Source organism: Microtus pennsylvanicus, chromosome 9 (genome assembly GCF_037038515.1).
Source record: "Microtus pennsylvanicus isolate mMicPen1 chromosome 9, mMicPen1.hap1, whole genome shotgun sequence".
Taxonomy (NCBI): Eukaryota; Metazoa; Chordata; class Mammalia; order Rodentia; family Cricetidae; genus Microtus; species Microtus pennsylvanicus.
The window spans coordinates 312,580-340,354 of NC_134587.1; the positions used below are offsets into that span (position 1 = coordinate 312,580).

At 38.6% G+C, this 27,775-nt stretch overlaps 2 protein-coding genes across 2 annotated transcripts; both read left to right on the forward strand.

Moving 5' to 3' along the window:
• The first annotated feature begins 11,087 nt into the window (after positions 1 to 11,087).
• Positions 11,088 to 12,032, forward strand: LOC142856706 (olfactory receptor 5AK2-like). The gene has a single exon (XM_075984374.1). It carries the CDS (start codon positions 11,088 to 11,090, stop codon positions 12,030 to 12,032), a length of 945 nt encoding a protein of 314 aa, XP_075840489.1.
• Positions 12,033 to 20,383: 8,351 nt separating this feature from the next.
• LOC142856707 (olfactory receptor 5AK3-like) lies at positions 20,384 to 21,331 on the forward strand. Its single transcript, XM_075984375.1, has one exon. The coding sequence runs from the start codon at positions 20,384 to 20,386 to the stop codon at positions 21,329 to 21,331; it is 948 nt and encodes a 315-aa protein (XP_075840490.1).
• The last annotated feature ends 6,444 nt before the right edge of the window (positions 21,332 to 27,775 follow it).

Genomic DNA, 27,775 nt, shown 5'->3' on the forward strand with positions numbered 1-27,775 from the left:
CCAGGATTAAGTGAAAGTCTTCATAAGTAGCTGTTGAATGATTGAATGGATAATTATCTTCCCACTTTGTGTAACAAAATCTCTTAACCAGGCAGGAATTGTGACAATAGAAAAGTCTAATAAAATTGTATCACTAAAAATATCTCAGATAAATGTCCAGTTAACTGCTTAAATATTCAGGAAGCAATTACTAGCTCAGGGAACAGCCTATCAATAGATATTTTAGGAATTGAGAGCTAAATTCCAGTGTTAGCTAACATAAAGAAGGTGAATAAAGAGTACAGAAGTCAGGAGACCAAGTCAGTTTCATATTCTCTGTATAGCAGGATGGTATAGCGGGCGACAAGTAGGCATTGGAGGTTAAAAGAATCAATACACCTTTTTATGCTGCCACAATACAAGTTTATAAACTGTCAGAAACGGAATAGTCTTGAGACCACATATGCCTCCCTGCTGCTCAAAGCATTAGAATTAATGTAAGACGCCTGCTCATGTCTGCAGGCCGCTGTCTATAGCTTAACTAACCTCATCCTTGTGGACTCCAGTTTAAGGAATGAGGAGACAAAATGGATAGGACCCTGGCCTTGGCAGCAGGTTGCCTAGATCAGTACCTACTCTGTCCTGCCAAGAGATGCGCCCAGCAAATGTCTACTGGGGAATTCCAGGAAAGGCCAATTAGACTCATTTATCTCCTTGGAGCTCTGTTAGAAGCTGTTTACCATTTTTTCAGTTTTTACCAAGTCCTTTAAAATCCTTTTGTGACATGCTTTGTTATATTTTAACTTCACTGAGAACTGAGGTTAGGGTTTTATTTGCTTGCTTGCTCGCTTGCTTGCTTTGTAAAATCATATCTGTTTTTTACTGCATTTTTCTTGTAAACCTTTCTTTGTGTCTTTTCCATCACAGTTAAACAGCACTGTAGCTCACATGAATGGTTACGATAAGAATCTAGGAGTCAAAGTTTACCTCACCTCGTTAATTCAGTCTGAATGTCATCAGTATAAACTCTGTCTTCTTGGAGTATATATTAAAGCATGTATATGTATGTGTATGTATGTGCACAAACATATATAAATACAACTGGCTGAGTCTGGTTTTGCTGCTTATGTGTTTATGGTTTCAGGGATGACCAGTCTGCATTGCACAACCAATAAGGAGCCTCATTCTTGGGAAGGTCAATTCTCCTTTTCCCAGCAGCCATGGGTTGCTTGTAGTACTTTGTCTCCAGTTATCAAATTTAACTATTGTTTAGCTTGCAAAGTCCCTAAATTCTAGCTTTGATAGGTGCTGTGTGAACATGGGCAAGTTGCTTCAAGCCTGAGTCTCAGATCCCTTATCTGTAAAATGCAGATATGAACAACACTTATGACACAGAGTGCTTTACATATTAAAGAAAGTACTAAAGTCACTCCTCCTAACTGAGCCTTCAAATGTCTCTAAGTCTCAGATCTCTAATCTGTAAAATGCAGATACCGACAGTTCTTAAGACACAGTATTACTTATTTATATATTGAACAAAACACTACACATAAATCTATTAGATTATAAGCTTTTGAAATGTTAAACTCAGTAAACTTTATCATTATTGGTGTTGGTTTTCAGTTCACAGCAGTTATTTTCAAAAAGTAAAAATTAGATTGTATTTCTCTTTCACAAATCATGTATTTTTATTCTCATTTATTCGATGAAGATTCTGGTTACAGACCATAAAACTCCACAGGCAGCCAGGTGGTGGTGGCGTAACTCCTTTAATCCCAGTACTTGGGAGGCAGAGACAGGTGGGTCTCTGTGAGTTCAAGGCCAGCCTGGTCTACAAAGTGAGTTCCAGGACAGGTACAAAAAAAAAGGAAGAGAAAAGAAAGAAAGGAAGAAATGGAGAAAGGAAGGAATAAAGGAAGGAAGGAAGGAAAGAAGGAAAGGAGGAAGGAAGGGAGGAAGGAAAGGAGGAAGGGAGGGAGAGAGGGAGGGAGAGAGGGAGGGAGGGAGGGAGAGAGAAAGGGAGGAAAAGAAATTCCACAGGGGCACACAGTTACACAAAACCACACTTGTCTTTAAAGTGCATAAAATATCCCATGCAAATAAATTGTTCACTTACTAATCATCACATAGGGACCGTGGATAGCTATGCCCATACTCTATGGGAACTAAATGGAAAGACAATGAAGAGTGAGGGGTGTACATTCCCCACAAAGACAAATCAATGGGACAAGTACTGATCATTCAGAAGGTGAATGGTGAGGAAGGAAAGGGAAGCAGGAAGGAGATTTCAGAGTGTGATGCAGGAAATGCTTTGGTTTCATGAGAAGCAACAGTGCAATCAGTAGTAAGAAAATTGTGAAAGTTCCTGCCTACCAAGCCAAACTCTCTAGTCTTATGTCGAAAGACCTTGGGAGTGATGAAAAGAATTGAGTCAGCAGAAACATCAATAACCGCACATTTAAGAGTCTATATTTGTAAAAAAGTGAGCCTGGTATGGAAGAGATTGACTGAGAAGCAGAAATAAGAAAGACATTAGCCTGGCCATAGTGGCTCACACCTTTAATCCCAGCACTCAGGAGGCAGAGGTCGGGAGAGGTAGGCAGATCTCTGTGAGTTAGGGGCCAACCTGGTCTATAGAGAGAGTTCCAGAACAGTCAGAAAAGGGCAGTTACACAGAGAAACCATATCTTGATAAAAAGAAAAAAGAAGACATGAACTGAAGCAGTTGTTAAAGGATAAAAAGTAGGAAAGATATGAAACATGGATTCCAAAATTACTTCAGGAAGTCCAGTAACTAAGGCCAGTGAGAAAGAACCAACAAACTCAACTGCAGAAGTGAGGACATTTAGAATGAACGCAAAGCCTTGAAACTGGGGATATCAACATGTCTGATAGTCTTATGTCTATCATTTTTAATCATCCTGAATCTGAAAACATGCTCAGCTATTTATGAATCAACACTATATATCAATATGTAATATCTTAGATTGTGAGAAATGTCCTAAAACCTGCTCCTAAAACTGATTTTTTTATGTAATGTCATTTATAAAGCATCTTTTATTCCTCAGGAGGAAGTCTTTATAGAAAAGAAAATTTAAGAAACATATATAAAACTTTAAAAATATTCCTTCAAATATTTTAATAGAAAATTATCTGATGCTGTATATTAATATTAATATTAAAATGTTCCTAAATCATCTACAATGAAGTCTATTGTGAACTTGGTTCTAATTTTTGCACAAATCTACACATAAATACATATATCACTTTAATATTACCTTATGGTTAAAGTAGTATTTCCTACCCAATACATCTCACATGTCTGACATTCTCAGCACTTCAGAGCAATTTGTCAGTAATTACCCTTGTTATTCCTACTCCGTCTCTTTCCTACCCAAGGAAGAACTTTTTAAAGTATTTTTTTAATATTATACATAAAATACTTATAGAAATAGATGTCTAAAATCAATTGCATTTATAAAGGGCACATATAAATGCACTAATGAGCGCTACAGAAACTCAGTGAGAGGCAAATGGGAGAATTTTGAAGAAGGAAAAGCAAACAGAAAATTATAAAATTATAATCATAGAAAGAAGTATTTTTTATAAAGGGCAAGTGGAAACATGTATTTGCCTACAACTGAATTAAAAGAACATAGAATTTTTAGGTTGAAATGAAAGAAGAAAGAAATACAGTTTTTAAAGTAAATACCAATAGTCAACGTGATGTTACAAAGCACTTTCCCACACAGTCACAATAGGGAGAAAATGCCCTTCCATTTAGCTTAGATTCTGATTTCTCTTCACTGATTCTATAGGCATCTATTTTTTCTACACCAATATCTTTATAAATATAGAACAATATGAAAAGATGCTGTACTTGATTCATAACAAGAGATAATAATTGTTGTGAAGACTAGGTAGCATGAGAAAGAAGCGTCCCTTCTGGAAATAAAGTAACATTAAATAAAAAGCTTTATACAGAACATTTAAATTGATTAGTCAGAAATCACTAGCTAGGGGCAAGAGAAGACTGGAGAGGTTCAGCAGTTAACGACACTTGCTCATAAGGACGAGAGTTCAGGTCCAAGCTCCTTCATTACAAGCTGGGAGTCCCACATCACCTGTAATAACTCCAGCTGCCAGGTATCCGATGCACCATCTGACCTCTACTCACTCCCAGGTACCTGTGCCTTCACACCACATATGTGTGCACATTCACACAGTCACATGAGCAAATAAATTTAAAATGACAAACTACTAAATGTAAAGATAAACCAAGGGAGTGGAAGGGGATAAGAGAGATTAATAAGAAACAAACATAATCAAAATATATGTGCATTCAAAATTATCATAATGACTTTATTATGATTAATATGTGCTAATTTTTAAAATCACTAATGATTCTTGTTTATCCAATTTCCAGTCAGCCCTGGAGACCTCAGATTGTCAAGAGAATATAAATCCCTTAGGCCCCAAGTATAAACTCTCTGATGAGGAAGAAACACAGAGGCTTTGGTCGGCAATCACCTCAACCAAGTGCAGAGAGAAAATCTGCAAGCTACTCAGTGTAAGTAAATGTCATTTTTCAGCATCAGCTGTAATCACTGCAGTGTGGACAGGAAGCAGCAGAACAAAAGGGTCAGAGATAGAGTCCCAGAATGTCACCTAGAGCCAAGAGGCTGCACTCCACCATGGGTGAGATAACAGTGTGATGAGGGTGTTTTCATATGTCTGAGGCTTCCTGGGAAAGATGGTAAAGAACAAATAATTGAAAGGGTCATCTAATTATTGGTTGGCATGCGTTATCACAGCTGTTTGGATGAGCTCAACTCAATGTCGGTTGCTCTGCTGAGAAGTATGCATAAATTTGCTTGTTTGATACTTGCATTACTGCACCGCAGACTATGCTTCTCTATGAACTCTGTTTTCAGGTTTTAAAGACTTACAAATTCACAGGAAATTTTAAAGATAATGCAGCAAATCCCACCCACACCTTTGGATGATTCTCTCTTTATGGTTTCATCTTGTATAATAACCCTAGGCATTAAGACCACAGCTTTGTTATTGGTAGTGTCTGTGTGACTAGATGACATTTTCTCCCTTTTTTAGATAGATTCCTGTAGCTGCCATATTAGTTAAAATGTCAAATACCCATCAGAGATCTGATTCCGTGTAAACTTCTCTCACCTTTGCCCCGCTGAACACACCACCCCAGCCACCTACTAGTTATAATTCAAGTCAATCACTAGTCCCTTCTTTATCTTAAAAATCTTGCCATCTTGGTAAGATTATATCCCAAATCATACACAACCCTTTGCAGATTAGGTGTTGTCATGGAGAGCCACCATTTGCCCAGGATTCAATCTCACAGATTGCAAGTGCTATTTCACGGTTTGGTAACGTTATGTGTTTAACCAACAGTTTGCTAAAGAACATTTTAGCTGTTGACGCTTAAATTATTGCCAGTGAAGCTTTTTTGAAATATTTTCCCATTTTGACATGAGCATAAGTTTTGTGTAAGCAAATCTGGCTAGCAGTGCAGGGGCTGGACTGTGTGTTTGGATTCCTTAAATACAACCAAATTGTTTTTGCAGAGTGATTTTGCCACTTTCTGTGCCCACAACAATCTATAAAAGATCCAGAGTTCTGAGTCTCTGCCAGCTTTAGTATTGTCACTGATTTTATGTCAGCAGTGATGATGGCCATGCAGCAATAGCTCATCGAGCTTCATGCGACAATATCCTATCATGTTGATAATTCCCATCTTCCTCATGGCTGATAAACCTGTCAGGTTTTCATATATTTGTACATATATCCCTCTGGTAAAATAGTCTTTTTATGTATTTTACCAATTTTCTATTTTCACTTTTTTTCAATAATTTTTTATCTTCATCAAAAACTAGTGCATACATCTGTGTGCAGTTTACTCTTCAGAACCCAACTGTGCTTCCCCTGTGTGTCTGTCCCTAATATTAGAGTGTTCATTAGCATAGAGGCACAAAAGCCCTGAAAACAAGTGGAATGCTGTATGTATCTTTTTCATTTTATATTCATTCTTTGAAAATTTTATGCAATATGTTTTTAACATATTCACCCCCAACTCCTCCACAATCCACACCCTCTTTCTTTGTAAACTCAACCTTGCTCCACACCCCTTACACACGTTTGTAAGCCCATTGACTCCAATTTGCACTACCCGAATACTTTTATATGTGAGATCACCCACTGAAGCATCGTCAACTGGCCAGGAGCCACACCTTAAAGGAAACTGACTGCCTCTTGCTCCACAGTTAGCAGTTACCAAGAGCTCTTCAACTAAGAGCTGGCTTCATGCCACTTCCTCTCTCCACCCTGGGATTTCGTCTGACTTGAGCTCACACAGGTCTCGTGCTTGTTGTCATAACTGCTGTGAGATAACCTGCACAACTGTCCTGCTGCACCCTGAAAACAGTGTCCTTATTGTCACCCACTGCCTCTGCCTCTCACACGCATTGTGCCCTCTTTTCCTTGATGATCCCTAAGCCATAGGAAAAGAGGATGTGGCATGAATGTGCTATTTAAGGCTGAGAACTCTGCAGACTCATTCTCCGACCTTGACAAGTTCATAGCCATCTACTGCATAAAGAAGCTTCTTTGGTAAGAACTTAGAGATGCATTAATCTAAGGGCACAATGGTAAGTCACTGGGAATTGCTTTAACACTATTTCAATTTTATAAAATAATAGTAGTAGAGTCGACTTTAATGCCTATTACCTACATAGCCACAAATTGGCAGTCTTTGCAAAGCAGCCACTGGGATTGGGCAACCCAAATGGTGGAGGTCTTGGACATGGAGAGGGGCCTGATTTGTGCACTTAATTTTTTCATCAATTTTTTTAGATATTCTAACCTTTCTTTTCAACATCAATTTTTAAAGAATGTCTGAAAATTAATAGGCACTGTCACATTTGTTTATCAGTTTGAGAAGACTCATATTTCAATATTTTGAGTGTTACAACTCATGAAAACAGTATTCCTTTTCTAATATTTTTCATTTCTCTTGTCAATATTTTCTAATATTCTGCTTACTAATTTTATGTGTATTTTATTACATTTATACTTAAACATTTCATTTTTCAGACACCAATAAAAATATATTTATTCCTCAATTCCCACTAGTCTATTGCTATATTGAAATACCATTGATGTCCATATGGCTATCTTTTATTCTGAAAGCTTCAGCTTCTCAGCATATAGACCATTGTGTCTTTTGCAAGAAGTGATGTTCCATGGTTCCTGAAATGTGCTGCTTTTATATATCTAGGCTCCGGGTAGAACTTTCAGAAGTATGATGAATATCATAACAGGGGTGAGGATATATTCATCTTGTTCTTGATCTTAGGAGGTAATTATTTCATCTCTAATCATCAATGGTGATTTCTGTAATTTTCTCCATCAAGTTCAGAACTAATATTAAGAAGTTTTCCTTGCAATAGTGAAGAAGTGTTGAATTTTTTCCAAACATCTTTGTCCATAAATATACTTAACTATTTTTCTTCTTTCTGATATGAATATATGTGATGATACCAACTGACTTCCCTATCTGAGACCAGAATAATCATGGGCTGAATCCCACTTGATCGTATATGCAATTCTACATGTGTGTCAAAATTAAACTGCTGATATTTTGTTTTCAAAGAATCTTGCTTCTGCACTGATGTGATATGCTGGGGAGTAGTTTTCTCTTTTCATACTCTCTATATCTGGCACTGTGAGTAATAGAGAGAAGTCACCCAAAAAAGTCACATATCTTTCCACATAGTATTTAATTCCCCCTTAATTTTGGTGAATTCTCCACAACATTTTTCAATTACACTCATTTATTTTGTGTGTTTGCCCCCATGTGTGTGTACTTGGAGTATTACTTGTTCATGAGGAATTTCTTTAATTATATACTGTTTTGCAGGTGCAAAGGTGTGTTTATAAGAATTATAATTATACAAACAATAATTCACCTCTGTTGAGCATACATCAGAATGGAAACAAAACCTAGTGTTTAGTACTAGCATTTGCCCTTCAGTAATTAAATTTCCACTTATTCTCTATGAAGGGTGTGTTATGGTTAATGAGTTCTCCGAGTCCCAAAGATGACGCTTTTTCATTTCAGTTTGTGCTTCCTCCAATTGGTGTCTGTTTCTATCTCTAGGCTTCAGGTACCAGGTAACCTGTGTTGGATATTTACATTGTAAGTCATAGAAACTCTGTTGTCTGTGGTGTACTGATAATGTTATAACTAGGGAATTGCTTTCCAGAGGACTCTGACCAGTGCTCATTGTTTTAATATTCCTTTCAGTCATCTCCCAGTAGACAAGTCAATACCAATCCCTGAACCAGCCAGGGATTTTGCAGGTAAATGTAGTTAATTATATGTTTTCCTTATATGCTTTTTATAAGCATATATACAATTACATGCTTTTTCCTTAGGATTGGTTCTTCCTGACTCTAATAAATCAGTAATTAGCAAACATGAATCCACCTTTTGAGGTACAAATGTGTAGTTATTAAAAATTCATAGATTTATGCCCTTTAATTAAAAAATCTTTATAATCTTTATTATCTTTTTAAAATGTGACAATCAGGAACTGGAGAGATGGCTCCACAGTTAAGAGCACCTGCTGCTCTTCCAGAGGGTACAAGAGTGGTTCCAGCACTCACACCATGTAACTCACAAGTGACTCACAAGTGCGTTGTAACCCAAACTCCAGAGGGTCTGTGTGAAGAACTACTTTAAACTCAATGGGTCCTCAGAGTTCACCTCTGGAAACATTACACAAGGCAACCATGTTGGGTCGTCTCCTAAGAGAAGGTGGTTAGATTGTAAAGGTTCTATTCCGGTTATTGAGTTAACGACATCGCTGTAGGACAGAGTTAGCTATATCAGGTAAAATATTTTTGCCATGCCCAAGATTTAGTCCCCCCATATTATCACCATCCACTTTCTGTCATGGAACAATGCAAATGAGACTCTAACTTGATAGAGCCTCTCCTCTTGAACACATCTGCCACCAGAACTGTGATCCAAATACACCTATTTTTTTTACACATAAATTACCAAGTTTCTTTATAAATTACCAAATGCTAGAGTAACACAAAGAATAGTAAGAGAAGATCCCTGCTCTGTAAATTCATTCCATGGCAGATAATGCTGGAATGACCCTCTTCATCCATACAGATTCCAGACTTCCAACTCCTATATATCCTAAAGCTTTTGTTGATATCTGTAACATATCTGAAGTAGGCTTTAATAAGCAACAGAAGTGGGGTATCAGAATTCATAAATAAAAATAAATGATACTGAATAAAATTTAATTGCCATATAAAAAGTAAATAATAAAGTCAGGCAGCAGTGGTGGGTCATGCCTTTAATCACAGCACTCAGGAGGCAGAGGCAGGTGGATCTCTGTGAGTTTGAGGCCACCCTGACAAGAGCTAGTTCTGGGACAGGCTCCAAAGCTACAGAGAAACCTTGTCTTGAAAAACCAAAAAATAAAAAAATAAAAAATCTAAAGGTTCATTATGATGAAAATTATGTTATTTGATAAAATTGAATTTTAACCTGATTTCCTTTCTGGTATCCAGTCACCTAACATATTGCTTACAAAACTTTATTAAATATTGATCCATGTAACAGATGAGAAATAAAAACAGTAGAGATTTGTGTAATTTCAGTTTCCATAGGAACAGGATTGAGAGCCTAGATGAGCCTGAGATGCCGCATGCTTTATCCTTGTCCGTATCCCATTGGACAGAGTCTAGTAGTGTGACCATGGGCTTTGAAATCATCTCAGTGCACAAGTGGGATTGGGACTGAAACTCATCCCTGTTCCCCGAGGAAAAGGCAGGTGCATCCGTGTGTCAGGAACCGGTTCCTACCATACTGAGGGTGATGATAGACACTTCCACCTGAGCAATGCTTTACAATCTGGAAGGAAATAACGGTAAAGACACAGAGTCATGGAGCTGAAAGCTCTCCACTGTGGGAAAGTGATGTGGGAGTGTCATTTATCAATCTTTTGATTTCATTGGTTAAGTAATAAACAAACTGCTTGGGCTCATAGCTTAGAACATAGGTGGGTGGAGTAAACAGAACAGAATGCTGGGAGGAAGAGGAAGTGAGGTAAGATGCCTCAGACAGAGACGCCAGCTCCGACCCAGGATGGACGTAGGCTAGAATCTTATTGGTAAGCGCACCTTGGGGTGCAACACAGATGATTAGAAATGGGCTAAATTAATATGTGAGAATTAGCCTAGAAGAGGCTAGAAAGAAATGGGCCAACCAGTGTTTAAAAGAATACAGTTTTCCGTGTAATTATTTTGGGTAAAGCTAGCTGTGCGGGCGACGGGTGCCGGGAGGAAGCCCCGCTGCTCCTATTACTACAGGAAAGACCACAAATGGATGCACCTTGACTCTACACCCAGTCAGGCGCAGAGATTCTATAACTCAGGAAAAAAAGATACGTGCGATTTTAAAATAAACTACCAGTGTATATAGATCGAAGTGTTTGCACATGGCTTCACCTTAACTTTGGTAATAGCTAAAAAGAAAACCATTCAACTCCATGGGATGCAAATCAGCCTCTTACATATATAAAATGAGAGGATTCTTTTAGAACAAATAGGGACAAAAACATCATGAAGCCAGCAAAATTGTGTAGACCTTACAAATGTCTCCATTAATTTCATTACTAGTTTCAAGAGTTTGAAGCACAGTTAAGAGGCTAAAATGATAAATGTGTAAAAATTATATAGCCTTTTGAGAAGGACAAAATTATGCTTGTATATTGCCATATGCAAATATAGATACATGTATAATACAATGGAAAAGTATGAGATTTTTGCATTTCTTAGAATTGTATGTTCAAAGTTGATTTTTCCATAAAGTATTCATTACCTATAAATTAATACATTGCTAAAATACACATGCAAAGCAACAAACCCATTTTTGAGTTTTTATTATGGATATCAAAGTATAGAATGGAGTGAAAAATAAAGACCTTTCTTAATCTAATAAAAGATTTTCTTTATTATTCAACTCCTTTTTTATCACCTACAGACTCTTGATAGCCATGACCCAAGGAAATGACACCAAAGTCACTGACTTCTATCTTCTAGGATTTGGGGTCCAACATGATATTCAGTGTGTTCTCTTCATTGTGTTTCTTGTCATCTATGGGACATCCATGTTGGGTAACACTGGGATGATCCTCCTCATCAACACAGACTCCAGACTTCAAACCCCCATGTATTTCTTCTTACAACATCTGGCTTTTGTTGATATCTGCTACACATCTGCCATCACGCCAAAGATGCTACAGATTTTCATAGCAGAAGATAAATCAATAACTTTTGAGGGATGTTTAATACAATTATTTATTTATGCAATATTTGCAACCAGTGACTGTTACCTCCTCGCTGTTATGGCAGTGGACCGTTATGTGGCGATCTGTAAGCCCCTTCGCTACCCCATAATCATGTCTCGACAAGTGTGCATCCAGCTGGTAGCTGGTTCTTATCTCATGGGGACAATAAACTCCTCAGTGCACACAGGATTTACATTTTCGCTGTCCTTCTGTAATTTAAAAATCAATCACTTTTTCTGTGATATTCCCCCAATTGTCACTCTTTCATGCTACAGCAAGGACACTAACTTCATGCTAATTTTAATTTTTGTTGGATTTAACCTGACATACACTGTGCTGGTCGTTATCCTCTCCTACATATACATCATGGCCGCCATTCTAAAGATGTCCTCCACTGCAGGAAGGAGGAAAACCTTCTCCACGTGTGCCTCCCATCTGACAGCAGTCACCATTTTCTACGGGACCCTTGCTTACATGTACTTACAGCCTCATTCTGACAAGGCTGAGGAGAATATGAAGGTGGCCTCTGTGTTTTATGGCATTGTGATTCCCATGTTGAACCCTCTGATCTACAGCTTGAGAAACAAGGAGGTCAAAGATGCTATAAAAGCCACAGGGAAAAGGTTCTTTAGATTGAATTTAAGTTATTAAAACTTAGTATATCATATCATACAGTAGATGATTGTTGCTGTGATGTGGGAGTGTCATATATCAATCTGTTGATTTCATTGGTTAAGCAATAAAGAAACTGCTTGGCATCTATGGGACATCCATGTTGAGTAACACATAGGTTAAAACATAGGTGGGAGGAAGAGGAAGTGAGCTTAGAGAGGCCATGCTCCCCTCTCCGGGGCAGACGCATGAAGCTCAGACCCAGGATGGACGTAGGCTAGAATCTTTCCCGGTAAGACTGATGCTACACAGATTATTAGAGATGGGTTGATCAGGATACGAAAATTAGCCTGTAAGGGCTAGAGTTAATGGGCCAAGCAGTGTTTAAAAGAATACAATTTGTGTGTTGTTATTTCGGGGCATAAGCTAGCCAGGCGGCCGGGGTGCTGGGGATGCAGCCCCGCTGCTCCTATTACAACATTGCTGTAGTTGAGATTCCTCTAGATTATCTACAAACCATCACTTAGCTTGTTTCATTCATAATTCTGATCTTTGAAATCATATCCAGAGTCTCTTTCATGCCTAGAGCAGCTTCGGAAAGCATCTCAGCTCCTGACGAAACACTTGTGGATATCATTCAAATATTAAGAAGTAAATGGACATTTGAAAAAGTGTTATTTCCAGCATATTTTAACTACTTAAAAATCCCTACTTTTATGCTGTCACTATCAAAATTAAGTCATTATAACTTAATCACTTAAACAGTTGTCTAAGTTATCTATAATGGGGTCCATTGCTAATTCTGCTCAAATTATTGCAAATAACAAGGATGTTAAATAAATTTTCCTATTTAAAAACATCCTTTTTACCCAAGCTGTCATCTCTACTCAATATTTACACAATTGCTACCTTCCCTGGTACTTGAAAGTACTTATTTATGTCATCAGTAATCCTCTTAATATAATTATCTCCACCTCTAGGAAAGGAAACTACTGGGAGCATATTCTATTTCTGTCTCCAACAGAGGTAATTTTAAGTGAATTAATCTAAAAACTTTCCGATAAATATCCATTTTAAAAATGCATATGAGTCTCTTTTTTTTTTTTCAGAAACTCAGTAGGAATCGGAATTCCAGTGGAACCAAGAAACACTTTAAGTCAAAGAGCTAGTTAGCAGGAAAGCTGTAGTACCATATTGTACCTCACATCAACAATCTGAAGGAATCTAGGAAAGATTCATTGGAGAACAGTAGACTGTCACTCCGAGTAAATTGTTTCTCAGGGTACACCTTGATCAGACTGTATGATATGCCTACCGCAGATGCATATACAAAAACTAGCCACTTGATCTCTGTTAAAACAAGATATTCATTATTATACCCTCCATGCTTATTAAATTTCAGGAATTTACTAGTTGTTTATTAATATAGTTTTTAAATTTTTATGCGTATGAGTATTTTTACCTGAATGTATGTCTGTGCATTATTTGCATGTTTGGTACCAGAAGAGAGCTTCAGACGCCCTGGCACTGGGGTTGTTGATGGTTGTGAACTGTCATGCCAGTGCTCAGAATAAAGTCGAGGGCCTCTGGAAGAGCAGCCAGTGGTCCAACCTGTTGAGTCTTCTTCTATATAAGTCTTCTTATATAGCTTCTTTTAAATGAATAAAAAAAAAGCATGAGCACAAATGAATTAACTATGGCCGTTGAGAGAGAATGTATAGTACCTACACCCCTGCTACAACAAACTCTTGATGGCAAATCATGGTTTATGAGGTGCAAACTCAGTAGTTCCTGATGACTACTGTACATCTTCAAGTCTTCATTCAGCTTGAGTGGCCATGCAATAAAGCGCATGTGTTGCAAGCAAAAGAACTTGATTTTTAATCTCGGCGCTCGCGTGAGAAAACCAGGCAGAGTGGAATGCATTTCTAATCACTGAAGCAGGGAGGCCAAGAGAGTGACTCTCTGGAACTTTATGCCAGCCAACCTAAGTTCTTCAGCCATGTGCAGATCAAGGAGAGACCCTGTATCAAAAACAAGGAAGAATATCTAATGTTGTCCTTTGGCAGGCACTTGTACATGCAACCACCCAGGCCCAGATTCAGGGCTTTGAGTTCTTGGAGGTGAGTTCTGATATTTTAAGTTGGGGAATAATCTCCTTTGACCCCATACACTGCTCCTGAATATGTAGGGGTGGCACTGCCTTTCAAACTTGCATTGAGAGATTTCCTCATGAACACTATATCCATCATGTTTCTACCAATATAGTATACATGGTTTCTTAATTACACTCCAAGAATAAACAAAAATTTCTCCATCCCCCCATCAGTCCTGGTGTGAATCATTTAACTTTTTCTGCAGCACCTCGAAATTCCTCCTGCCTCTACTCACGACCTACACCCAGAACTGCTTTCCTATTTTTAAACACTTGAAACAGATGTCCTTCTCTCTGTGTAAAAATTTCGGTCTTGGGAAGTCTGGGCTGCTATAACGAGTTACTATAGCCTCATTTGTTTCTAAGCAACAGAAATATATTCCTCACAGATCTGGAGAGTGATAGCGTGGAGTTAGGGCATCAACCTGATCAGGCTCTGGGAAGAATTCACTTTTGACTTTCAGACTGACATCTTCCAATGTCAACTTCAAACAGCTGAGGGAGAGAAAAGAGGGGAATAGAGCTTTCTTATGGAACATAGAGACCCAATTCTCATTCATTAGGGCCCCAGTCTTATGACCTTGTGGATACCCAACAACTTCACTTTCTAATACTGGCACATTCCATTTTGGGGTTTTCAGAACGAGTACTAACGTAAGTAATAAGACATAAACATTTGATCCATAACACTAAAGTTCTCTGATATATTCCAGTGAACTATTATGTAAGAGTAATTTTGGAGACTCCCAAATGAACTCGATGTGGGTGCCGGACAGCTAGCCCAGATGACTTGAGAGCCAGAGAGCCTGTCCTGCTCCTCGCTAGCTACCATAGGCGGTAGAACTGGTTTCGCCCCTCACTTGGACAAAGCAGCAAGAGATGGCTCAGGTGGTGTGGGTATAGGAGAGCTGGTATGCTCACCAACCTAGCAACCACCCAGGCCCAGATTCAGTGCTTTGAGTTGGTCCACCCTAACATCTACCCCATCTAAGAACCGCTGGAACATGTGAAATGCCGAGTCCTTTAGAACCAAAGGTGCAAGATCTCCACGACACAGGGAAGTAACAGGATATCCAAGAGGGGTCCGGATGACGATTCAGTACTGAGAGCTTAGCAGAAGAAGCCAGAGGCCTGGAACCAGGTCAATGACTCGTTGCAAGTAAAGCTGTTTGGGCAAAGGGCAGACTGGGCAGCACACCATAACACACCAATCTTCCACGGCAAGATTTTTTTGTGTGTGTTTCTTTTTATCATTTTTATTTTTTGTTTTCTTTGTGGAGGCTATAAGGGCAGGTGGCGGATATGGAGGGATGGGGAGATGAGTGGGATTGGGATGCATGATTCCCAAAGAATTAATAAAAAAGTCTTTTAAAATGTGACCATGGAAGCCACTACCTTTTGGGTGATGTACAAAGGAAAATGGCTTCTGTGGAAACTGTTTCTTCATAAAGTGTAGCTTTATCAATCTTTTAAAAGTGATTTTCCTAGCTAGCCAATAGAGTAAGCAAAAAGATACAAAATGAAAAAATGCTCACTTGGGTTATGATGAAGTCTACAAGGGATTCTGGAAAGCTATCAAGTCTACATTGAGTCTCATGTGGACAAGATTTTTAATCAACTCTCCTCTTCCATTGGATGGCAGTTTGTAGATGTTAATATCTCCACACATATATCATAACTGTGATGATTTCTCCTCCATATCTTAAGAGACAGAAACTCATAATGCTAGAGGGGAGGTTCCACAAGATATTAATGCGTAGAGGGATAAACAAAACTATCCGCAGCAAGTATTCTAAAAGCAAGTGCTGATGACACAAGTCGGAGATTTTGCTGCTGTCTTATGCAGCCCTAACCAATAGCACTAAGTGCAAGACCACCAAGTGATAAGGGAAGTTTCTGTCTCTTGGGCCAGCTCACAGGTGTGGCTGTCACTCTAGTCTCTTTGTCAGTTATTATCAAACCACGATGGGTAAGGTAAAGTTCAGAGCTACAACATATGCATTGGATTGTGAGGTAACCAGCACATAAGAAATATTAGGGGAAGCATAAACATCTTGACTCTCAAACATTTGTTTTCAAAGAAAAATAAATCCTTGCATTCAAGTCAATGTTTGCTCTTCTATGAGCAATTAAATTCCAAGTTGGGATTGTAGCCATCAGTGAGGACTGCTGAACGCCGATTCAGCAGCCTTTTTCTCTTCATTCCATTACCAACGAACCAAAGAACCACAAACTCACTCAGGCAAGAATTTTCTATATCTATTAAGTCAAAGGTTTAAAAGTTTGAGGTAAATGAAACTCACAGTCTCATTCCCCAGAAAGTGAAACGAAATATTCTAATTTAATAAAGTACAAGTAGAATAAATTACTCTGCATAGAAATGCTTTTTATGTTTGATTTCATTAGAAAAGCAAGAAAAAAATCAAGTATAAAACGGACAGTGACGAATGTTGTACTATAGAATTAATGTAACACTCTGTTTGTCAAACTGAATATGAATATCATATGCCTTTAGATTTCAGGTACACTCAGATTTTCTGTTTTACAAAAGACTGTCTTTTATTTACTGATTATATTGACATTGATTTTTATACATAACTGAACATGAGCTCTTTGGCATGGGAAAATATGTGCAAAAGTGTTCATAACAAAGAAAAAAATCATCAGTGTTGAAGAACAATTTCTTGCTCTCATTCTTTCCCTTATTGTTCATATTTAAATCTATGCTAAAAGCTTTTCCTTACAAAACTTCAGCTTTGAGCTGTCCTACCTCTAGTTTCTGGCCATCCAGACAGTGTCAGGTTTGGGCTCCCTCTTCAGGCGCAGGCCTCAAGCTGGGCTGGTCACTAGCTGGTCACTCCCACAAGTTCTGCACTACCATTACCGCAGCACATCTTGCATCTTTGCAGGCAGGACAGATAATACATCGAAGGTTTTGTGACTGGGAAAAAAAGAGAAAAAAGTCAATGAAATGATTCCTAATGATATTCTGCTATACTCATAGAACAGTGGGTAGTCTAACTGTCATCAGAGAGGCTTCCTCCAGCAGATACAGAGACCCACAGCTAAACACTAGGCAAAGACAGAGGAACCTTGCAGAAGAGGGGGATTGCGGGTTGTAGAACCCAGAGCAGTCAAGGATACCACAAGAACAAAGCCCACAGAATCAACTAAGCAGGGCTCACAGAGACTGAAGCAGCAAACATGGACCCTTTATGGGCCTGAGCTAGGTCCTCTGCATACATATTATGGTTGTTAGCTTGGTGTTCTTGTGTTTACAGTGGGTGGAGGGGTGGGTGTCTCTGACTCTTTTGCCTGCACTTGGGGCCCTTTCTCCTGCTGGGTTGCTTCATTTAACCATGATATGAGGGGTGGTGTCTAGTCTTACTGTAATTGTTAAGCCATGTTCAGTTGATATCCCTGGAAGGCCTGCCCTATTTTGAAAGGGAAATGAAGGAGGAGTGGATCTGGGGGAGAAGGGAGTTGGGGGAGGTACTTGGAGAAACTGAGGGAGGGAAAACTGCAGTCAAGATGTAATGTATAAGAGCGAATAAAAAAATCCTTCAATTTTGTTTCAAAAAGCAAGGATCAAATACTATTAAAGCTATTATCATCTCTAGAAAATTTAAATTCACTTCAGAGCCCAAAATCACTAGAGGATGTTATTTATCCAATGACATCTCAGGCACTGAAAACTCAGATTCTCAAGAGAGTCAATACTGATCCCTCAGGCCCCAGCAATATACTCCCTGAGAAGGAGAAAACACACAAGAGCATTGGGGGCAATCAGCCTGCTCCAGCTGCAGGCAGTGAATCGGAGCCACTCCGGGGTAAGTAAAGCAAAGCAACCTCTTGCTCACCAGCAGTTACACATCTCTGCAGTGTGTGCAGAAACTGGCAAAGCAAAGAAGCTGCAGCAGAGTCTAGCCTGGTTTACAAGACCAGAAGGGGGCTGGCTCTCCATCACCGGTGATATAATAAAATACTGAGGGGTTGGTATCTCAGTATTGTCTGGGAAACTATATAAATGAACATGAGAACGAATCCAGCAATCGCGTTACAAACCAATGGATACTATTTGCCTTTAATGTTTTCTGAGGGTTCCTTGTGTGCCTTTGGTATGATCTCTTTTTCAGATATGTGTTATGAACATATTTTCTCCCATGCACCATGCCTTTTCATACTCTTATCCATTCTTTAAGCAAAAATAAGTTTAAATTTTCATAAGGTTTGATTTCTTTATTTCTAAAGCTATTAGCCTACACTAGTTAATTTTTCTCAATTGTTACATCTTATGTAACATGATGAAACCTTTGAATATAATGCTTAAGAGAGCTCCACTCGGCTCTATGACTTTAAATTTTGTCTTGTTATTTTATTAAAAAGTCATGACTTTTATGTTAGCCTTAAATATATGATATATTTTGAATTAATTTTGATTTAAGATGTAAAATTTATATTGAGTTCATTTTTATCCTTAAATAGTAGCATTCTAGCATCCTACTGAAAGACTTTTACACTTTTATAAAATTCAGAGGGTTAGACCTGTGCCTATTGTTTTCTGGGCTCCTTCTGCTCTTCATCTGTGTGACCCTCCTCCATCCAACAACATCACAGTGTTTAATCATACAGTGTCAGGATAAATCCTGACAACAGGGTACTGGCTTGTTTCAATTTACTCTTTGAGAAGTCTTGCTTAAATAGTCAAACAACTTTTTCCTTCCACTTAAATTATAAAATAGACTAGTCTATATCTAGAGAAAAACCTTACAGATTGTTAATTATACACTATTGTGTGTCAATTTCAGGCAAATTAACATCATGTTATGCTGAGATTTTAAACCCATGTAGTTTGTGTCTACCTGTGTAGATCTTTGATTTCATTCATCAAAGTTTTCTGAGTTTTATCACATTAATCCTGTGCAGATATGATTAGAATTACACTTAAGTATTCCACTTAGTGATGATAAATGAGACTTTGATTTTGGCTCCTGCCTTTCATTTTTAATATACACAGCTGATTTCTCGACAGTCATCTTGCATTCTACAGCTTTGATGAAGTGAACTGTGAGCTCTACAAGATGACTGTAGATTCCTTGAGACCTTCTGTATTATTCATGTCACCTGCAAATGCAGACAGGTGTATTTCTTTCTCTCTAACATGTATGATTTTTATTCCTCTTCCATCTTCATCCCACTAACGAGTATTTCTGTAAGCATAAGGAATAGCAGTGATGATGACATGTTTATCTAAGGAGGCAGGCATTCATATTTATAGATATTCTTCATCAAACTAAGAAAGTTCCTTCTATTCATAGTTTGAACCTTCTCTTTTTTTTTAGTCTTCTGTCATACAACACATCCTGACTGAAGCCTCCCCTCCCTTCCCTCCTCTCAGTTCCCCAACACCTCCTCTCTCTCCTAGATTGCTCCTCCATTTTCCTTCAGAAATAAACAGGCCTACCAGAGATATCAACCAAACACAGCAAAAAAAAAAAATGCAGTAAAATTAAACACAAACCCTCATAGCAAGGCTGGACAAGGCAACCAGTAGGAGAAAAAGAGGCCCAAGAGCAGACAAAAGAGTCTGTAACTAATATTTTTTGATGGGAATTGCATTGAGTCTGTAGATAGCTTTTGGTAATAGACTTTTCGCAAATTAATTCTAGTGATCCAGGAGCATGAATGGTCTTCCTATTTCTATTTAGCATCTTCTTCAATTTCTTCCTATACTGTCTTAGTTTTCTTTTTAGAGATATTTCATTTCCATGATTGGGCTTATTTTAGGATGCATTTTAATCTATTGTGAATCTCTCCTAAGTTATTTTTAAGTAAGTTCATTGTTTGAGTACATAAAAAACTACTAATATTTGTACATTGATTTTGTATCCCACAACTTTACTGAAAGTGTTTACTAAATCTAAGGGTTCTCTAGTAGAGTCTGTATGGTCTTTTCAGTATAGAACACATCTGCAAATCGGGATAACTGGGCTTTTTCTGAGAAGTATTCTCAACTTTAAAATGAATCATGGATCAAATGCACTGATTTATAATGTGGCTTTTAAGAATTGATATGGAAAAATTACTTAGAAACTGATAGGTATTAGGAGTGTTTTTCATAAAGAGTCAACTCAAATAAAATGAATCAAAGCAGAACAAACTGTTAATATAAGGAAATCACTGAAATTTTCTCTTTTGTCCTCTCCTCTCATTCTTCTCTAGATTTTTAGTGGCAATGATACAAGAAAACGAGACTGAAGTCAAGGGTTTCTATCTTCTGGGATTTGGGGTCCAGCGTGATACTCAGTGTGTCCTCTTTATGGTGTTTCTTTTGATCTATGTGACATCCATGGTGGGAAACATTGGGATGATCCTCCTCATCAACACTGACTCCAGACTTCAGACCCCCATGTACTTTTTCTTACAACATCTGGCTTTTGTTGATATCTGCTACACATCTGCCATCACTCCCAAGATGCTGCAAAATTTTGTAGTAGAAGACGGATCCATATCATTTGGAGGGTGTGTTGTGCAATTGCTGATCTATGCCATCTTTGCCACTTCTGACTGCTACCTCCTGGCAGCTATGGCGGTGGACCGCTATGTTGCTATCTGCAAACCACTTCACTATCCCATAATTATGTCCCGAAAAGTCTGCATCCAGATGGTAGCTGGTTCCTACCTCGTCGGGTCAATAAACTCCTCAGTACACACGGGATTTACATTTTCATTGTCATACTGCAAATCAAATCGCATCAATCACTTTTTTTGTGATGTTCCCCCAATTATCAGCCTGTCATGCTCCAACACTGATACCAACATCAGGCTTCTTGTTGTCTTTGTTGGGTTTAACCTGACATTCACTGTGCTGGTCGTTATCCTCTCCTACATATACATCATGGTCGCCATCCTAAAGATGTCCTCCACAGCAGGAAGGAAGAAAACCTTCTCCACGTGTGCCTCCCATCTGACAGCAGTCACCATTTTCTACGGGACCCTCGCTTACATGTACTTACAGCCTCATTCTGACAAGGCTGAGGAGAATATGAAGGTGGCCTCTGTGTTTTATGGCATTGTGATTCCCATGTTGAACCCTCTGATCTATAGCTTGAGAAACAAGGAGGTCAAAGATGCTATAAAACTGACAAGGAAAAAGTTCTTTAGATTTGATACACAACAATAAAAAAATCACCATATCAAATAGTGAGAATAATTATGTAACTGTATTTAATAATTATGAAATTTAAAGCAGTGGGCTCTTGAATGATGATTGCTACCATTAACACATTTGATCTTATAATATACAGTATATTCAGTAACTTCTTCTGAAACTTACGTTTGAAACTCGTAGTTTAAAATTTCTGTTTCATACTACAATAGAGAGAACTTTATGAAGATTAATATAAATATCAACAAATGTACAAAAACTTTATGAAATACTTTTAAAAATATCGTTAAATACTTAAATGCTTCCAGTGGTAGGCCAGGGTTGCATATGGTCGAGTTGTCGGTCAAGAGATCAAGATCCCCAAACAACCCAGGCTGATGCAAGAGCAGAGAGTTGCTCTCCAAAACGTGAGTGTAGATAGGGCACACTGCAGAGGGCAACACCCACACAGCTCGGTAAATGCAGAGAGGTCAAGCTGGTGCCTTCATGAAGCCTTCGCTAGTCTGTTTGGTGCGAGAAGGTACTTTGGAGGCCATAGAAAGGGAAACCTGGAACCAACCCAGTCACAAAACCCTCCACCTACAGTCTATCCTGCCTGCAAGATGTGCTGGAGGAATTGAGGTGCAGAACTTGTGGGATGGCCAACCAGTATCTCCTTAAACTTGAGGCCTACACCACGAGAGAGAGTCCTTGCCCTACATTGCCTGTATGGCCAGGAACTAGAGACCAGATAGCCTGTAGAACTAGGGTAAAACCAAATACTACTGTGAAAAAAATAATCAATGAAATGATTCAAGATGAATCTCTATACTCACAGATTGATGCCTCATTTGGTCATCATCATCAAAGAGGCTTCCTCAGACAGCAGATGGGAGTAGGTGCAAAGACCCACAGCTACACATAATGGAGACAGAGAGTCTAAATTGGAGGGCTCCATTGGGTTCCTCCTGTAGCAGATCAGGGATCCTCTGTGGAAAAGGATGAGGGAAGACTTTATGAGTCAGAGGGGATGGAGGAAACCAGGAGAACATGGCCCACTGGATTACTTAAGCAGGGTTCACGTGGTCTCACAGAGACCGAGGCAGCAAGCAGGGAGTCTGTGTGGGTCTGCAGCATATCCTCTGAATATTAGTCTATGGCTCTTAGCTTGGCATTTTTGTGGGGTTCCCAACAGCAGAAACAGGCTTGCCTCTGACTCTTTTGGTTTTTCTTTAGATTATTTTCCTCCTATTGGGTTGCCTGTCTAGCCTCAATATGAGGGCTTTTGCCTTGTCTTGTTGTGTCTTGTTTTGTATGGTTGGCTGTTATCCCTTGGATCCCTGCTCTTTTCTGAAGAGAAGCAAAAGGAAATAACTTTGGGAGGAGAAGGAGGGGAACTAAAAGAAGTATAAGAAAAGGAAACTGTGGTCAGGATGTATTACAGGAGAGAAGAATCTATTTTCAATAAAAAATACTTCAATGGCTAAGAAAACCCTTATCTGTATATAATAAATAAAATAATAAAATTGGATTTTGTTATTATATTATACTTTGAGTTTCATAAATCTCTTACAATGAAATCTTTTGTAAATTCTATCCAAATTATTTTAAAAATCTGAATATGAAATAAATGTATTAATTTTTAAACTGTTTTGCTTTTCAAGCTATTCCTTCCATTCCCATCACTATTACATTCCATGGCACTTTATCCCTTATTTTTTCACTAACAACTTCATTATTTTCAATCTACACTAATCTTCCCTATGAACTTTAAATTCACAACCTCTTTTTATTTCTATCCCAAGTGAGATAAGTGAGAAAGAGATGGCCATAAAATTTGTTCTTGATCATTCATTTACAAAGGACATACAAATCACTTTTGTTCAGATGAACAGCTTTAGAACAGACAAAACAGAGACCTCCTGTTTTGGTAGTAGGCCGGGAAAATGGCTTCAATTACTTCAGTACGGTCATTACACCATCGCTGATGAAGTGCCATCCCGGCACTCATTGTCTCTGCTGAGAGTTCTCTTCCTCACTCAAAAAAAAATGCTCTTAGCATCCTTTGGAATCCCATTGATTTCCCTATTGGATACACATTATCAAGCCCCAGTACAATTCTGACCAAGACTGAGGTAAGACTTATGGATGGCATTGCTCAGCATAAACCCTGTGGTACTCTCTGACACCTCACCAGATGGGATTCATCTTGCTATATATTTGCACGTTAACACCGAAATTGAGTCTGTGTTAAAGGAGGAAAGACATTCATTTTTACCTAGCATAGAATTGTTGACACGTTTGTTAGGTATTCATTACAGGTATTTTGAAGTTTTCAAGTGACTGTACAAAGAATGCACAGACAGAATCGCTTGCTTCTCAGTAAATGATAAGGCACACTGTCAGTAATCTGACATCGGTAAGCCAGCATCCCATGTAGAGTTCAACAGAATGACGTTTTAGAGGAGTTTGGAATACACTGTGCTAGTTCAGGCTAGAGACTAAAAGTGTTTTCTGGCCCTCTTGGTGATCTGTACCTGTTTTGAGGCTGCAGTGCAATTCTGGACACAGAGACTGAGGTGAGCTTCCTAGGTTGAGAATACTGCAAACACACTGCCCTACCACAGAGAGGAACTTTCCCTGAGAAGCATGTAATTACTACAGCTGGATTCCTCTGGTGTTTTTACTAAACACTCCACTTGTTGACCCCTTGCTGTTTTATCCTTTTACTATGATAAAATCATATTTGCATGTACAATGCTATCCTAGCCATTTAGTTAACTTTCTCTGTAAACAAAATTTTGTAAATTTTGCTTATTGTTATTTTTATGGGCATGAGTGTTTTGCTTCCACATATCTATGTACCATGTGGGTATCTGGTGCCTGCAGAGGCCAGAAGAGGGCACTGGATTCCTAAGAACAGGAATTGCAGACAATTGTGAGTTTCTGTGCTGGCTGGTCTCATATCACCTTGTCATACAAACTAGAGTTATCTCAAAGGAGGGAACCTCAATTGAGAAGATGCCTCCATAAGATCCAGCTGTAAGGCTGTAAGGTATTCTCTCTCTCTCTCTCTCTCTCTCTCTCTCTCTCTCTCTCTCTCTCTCTCTCTCTCTCTCCTCTCTCTCTCCTGTTTTTGTGCCACCTGCAAAATTATTTCTTTTCTTGGTGCCATTGTATTCTGGCACAACATAAAATGGAGAAGGGAACCAATGTGTTTTGTGAAAAATAGATATAAATCTCATTCAGGTGACTTATGATATGACCTAATCATGATCATATCAAAATGATGTTACTTCTTAATGCCATTATATTGCTGGAGTTTAGCGTCATACCAATCCAAGGCTTTCCCAGAGACCCTGATGGAAGGACAAAAAAAACCCAAGCTGTGTGTCTTTGCCCAGGGGCAGACTTGGCAAGGCCCAGTCTGAGTCTAAGGTCAGAGCCTCAAAGGAGTTAAGGTTTTCGTTCCATGAATGTCATTCTTTCCTCTGAAGAGACTAGATTTATCAGGTCAAAGGCCATAGTATGGTCAGCCTGTGTTATAATGGGATACCTTGTGTTCCCTTTATATGACATAGCCAGCCTCCTGATGGCTTTCTCCCTTTGTATGATAGGCTTCTACTAGCATTGCCCTGTTTACCCCTGAAAATAATAAATAAGATGCTGTACTACTTAAACTTGCTGGTCATGAGATGTGGCTATGTAATACTTTCTGATCTCAAACTTTGTATCTTCATATCTTCTGATCTCCTGATCCTGTCTCTCAGGAGAGGATCTGTCACTCAAAAAAAATCTTCTGATCCAGGTCAATGAAGAACAGAGATTTCCACATTAAACTCAAAAGAGTTGTCTGATATATCAAATCTATGAAGGGCCTCAAGGTTTTTAGCCAATTAGTATAAGTGATATGTGGTTATAGAGATCGCTGAAATCTTGGATGTTGTCAAAATGGCACCACAGAGGGGAGGGGTGGATTCTGTGGGTGTGAACCATTCTTTCAAATTGGGTAGTTTATAGAATTTTTTGAAAGTTTTCATCCAAAACCACAGGAAGTAGCTGGAAGAAGTCTGAGACTTAGATAGGGAGAACACAAGCATTAGTAAATTGCTTGTCTTGTTACAAATAGTGATATATGGTGATATTTATTCTACCTTCCTCCAGGGGGCTGAAGGTTTTTGGGTATTGTTACTATCCATATATATATATATTCCCTCTGATAAGTCATCCTCTGTAGCTTAAAAGATGTTTCTGAGGCAAGACGTTGAGAGATGCCATGGAAGAAGGACCAATCTTAGAACCAAGGTAAAACAATCTCTACTTCACATGCAGTGAACCAAGTTCAGTGTGAGACAGTAGGAGAGACGGATCCCTCCCTCCATGCTCAAAGGCCAGCACCTTTAAGTGTAGGATTTCTCAGGGCAGGAAGCCTTTGCTTCCACGTTAAAGCGCGCCTATTTAGGTAGCTGACATTACACTTTTGCCATTATTGTTTTACCCTTAATTTGAAAGGACATGGGAGAGTTGGAGTGTGGCAGACATTTTCTGAAGGATAAACAGCCAGCATGTTTGACAACTCCATTTTCCAGAGTTGCTAGGTAAAATAAAAGCTACTAGCTCATTAGAGTTAGTTTGTTCCTTGAAGACCAATTAACTTGGATTTCATAACAGCACTATAAACAAATGCACTTCAGTTTCTTATCCCAAAGATTTCAAGTTGAAATATTTTCTGTAACGTGTAACATTCTCTTTACGTAGGGATATCTTTGGGAAATAAATTCCTAGTGAATAAAGGAAGAACAATTGTGGGTTTTGTTTAAGCAAAATTGTGGCCATTGTGATGCTATCTATCTCTCCAAAAAAGCTGCATCTCTAATGCCCTTAAATTTTGTCAAATTTTCCATATTTTCCAGAAAACGCCAGGTTTTTATGAGTTCAATAGCAAATCTTTATATCTAGAGCTAAGCACAATTCCTTATATCCATGTTTGAAAAACAGGTTCATCCTGACTTGTAGCAAGAAATAACAAATAACTGTTAAGTAATAAGGCAGCACAATAACAGAAAAAGAAGCTAATAGTTCGTAATAAAAATAACGAAAAAAAACTGATCTCTCTAAAAATTTTGAATTTAGTCAGCAACACATAACTTCTTAACATTGCTTACCCAATTTCATCTCAGCTCCTGTAACTTCATTTTCTCAAGGGAACAAATATTGATCCCTTATTCCCAACTATGAATTCCCTATTGGGTAGGAAACATTCAGGGAGGTCTTTATGATGGGCAATCAGCCTGTGCCTGCAGCACAGAGATGATTCAGGAAGCAACCATGGAGATTCTGGAAGCAATTTAAAGAAAGCAAAACCAGTGAGGATTCCAACATCTGTGCATTGTTGCAACAGGTAGGAAAATGAAAGGATTCAGCTTAAGTTCCAGAATGTTCCACTTCCTCTCTGGTGCCATCATGGAAATGATGTAAAATTCTATAAAATATATTTTGAATGTTTCACACTGTCCGTATCAAACTATAAGACCCTTTTCTCGGTGTGCAATATGATGTGGGCACGTTTCCATAAGTCTATATATTCGTATTAATTTGACAGTCCATATATCAGTCTGAAGATGACTCTACCACCGTCTCACTATCCTTGTTTCCAAACATGTGCTTCCATTAATCACAAGGTTGTACGTGTTACCTTAAGAAATTCCGTGACCCCGTCTTACAGGAGTCAAAACTGAGCCCGAGAGAGCGAAGTCTCCTGTCACTATGAAACTCTGGGTAAGAATCAAAAGCAAGTCCATCTGTGCCGGGATACCTGAACAATGTTGGCGTTAAATGAAGCTTTGGAAGGATATGGTTAACTCGCTCAGAAGACTCGGGTAGTCTGAATTCATTTGATTAGCAAATACCTTCATTTGTGCTCAGTGTGTGTATGTGTGTGTGTGTGTGTGTGCCCGCTTGTGCACATGTACGAGCACACATGTGTGGGTTCATATGTCTTATTTCTTGAGCTCTACAAAACTGTCACCTTATATATTACTTAAAGTCAAAATGATAATAGTAGCCCTGATTATATTTTTTTCTCCGATGTACCCTGCTCTGTTTATCTCGTGGTATTTCAAAAAGCCAATGAAGCAAACATGGAGTGCTATGTGCCCACCACTACAGACTTCCTTATACAAAACTCACCTTAGCACTATGGAGCTGCCCGTAGCTCTGCCTGCCATCCCTGACAGCTGAATAAAGGAGATTTGCTGAAACTAGATTAACTCAGGGTTACGTGGGAAAATTCACAAACGTAACAATTCACTTGCTGATTTTTCTTGAATCGTCTCTTTCTCCAATAAGTGAGACTATGGGTGTGTACATAAATGTACATGGGTATGAATGACCATTGTATGTGGTCATTAATTTATTTATAATATTTACCTTTGACTAGAGATTTTGCTAGTAGAAACATAGGTTTATGTTGATTGTTTG

Excerpts from the sequence above, each read along its gene's own strand:
- LOC142856706 (XM_075984374.1), top strand. The coding sequence starts at position 11,088 with ATGACCCAAGGAAATGACACCAAAGTCACTGACTTCTATCTTCTAGGA.
- LOC142856707 (XM_075984375.1), top strand. The coding sequence starts at position 20,384 with ATGATACAAGAAAACGAGACTGAAGTCAAGGGTTTCTATCTTCTGGGA.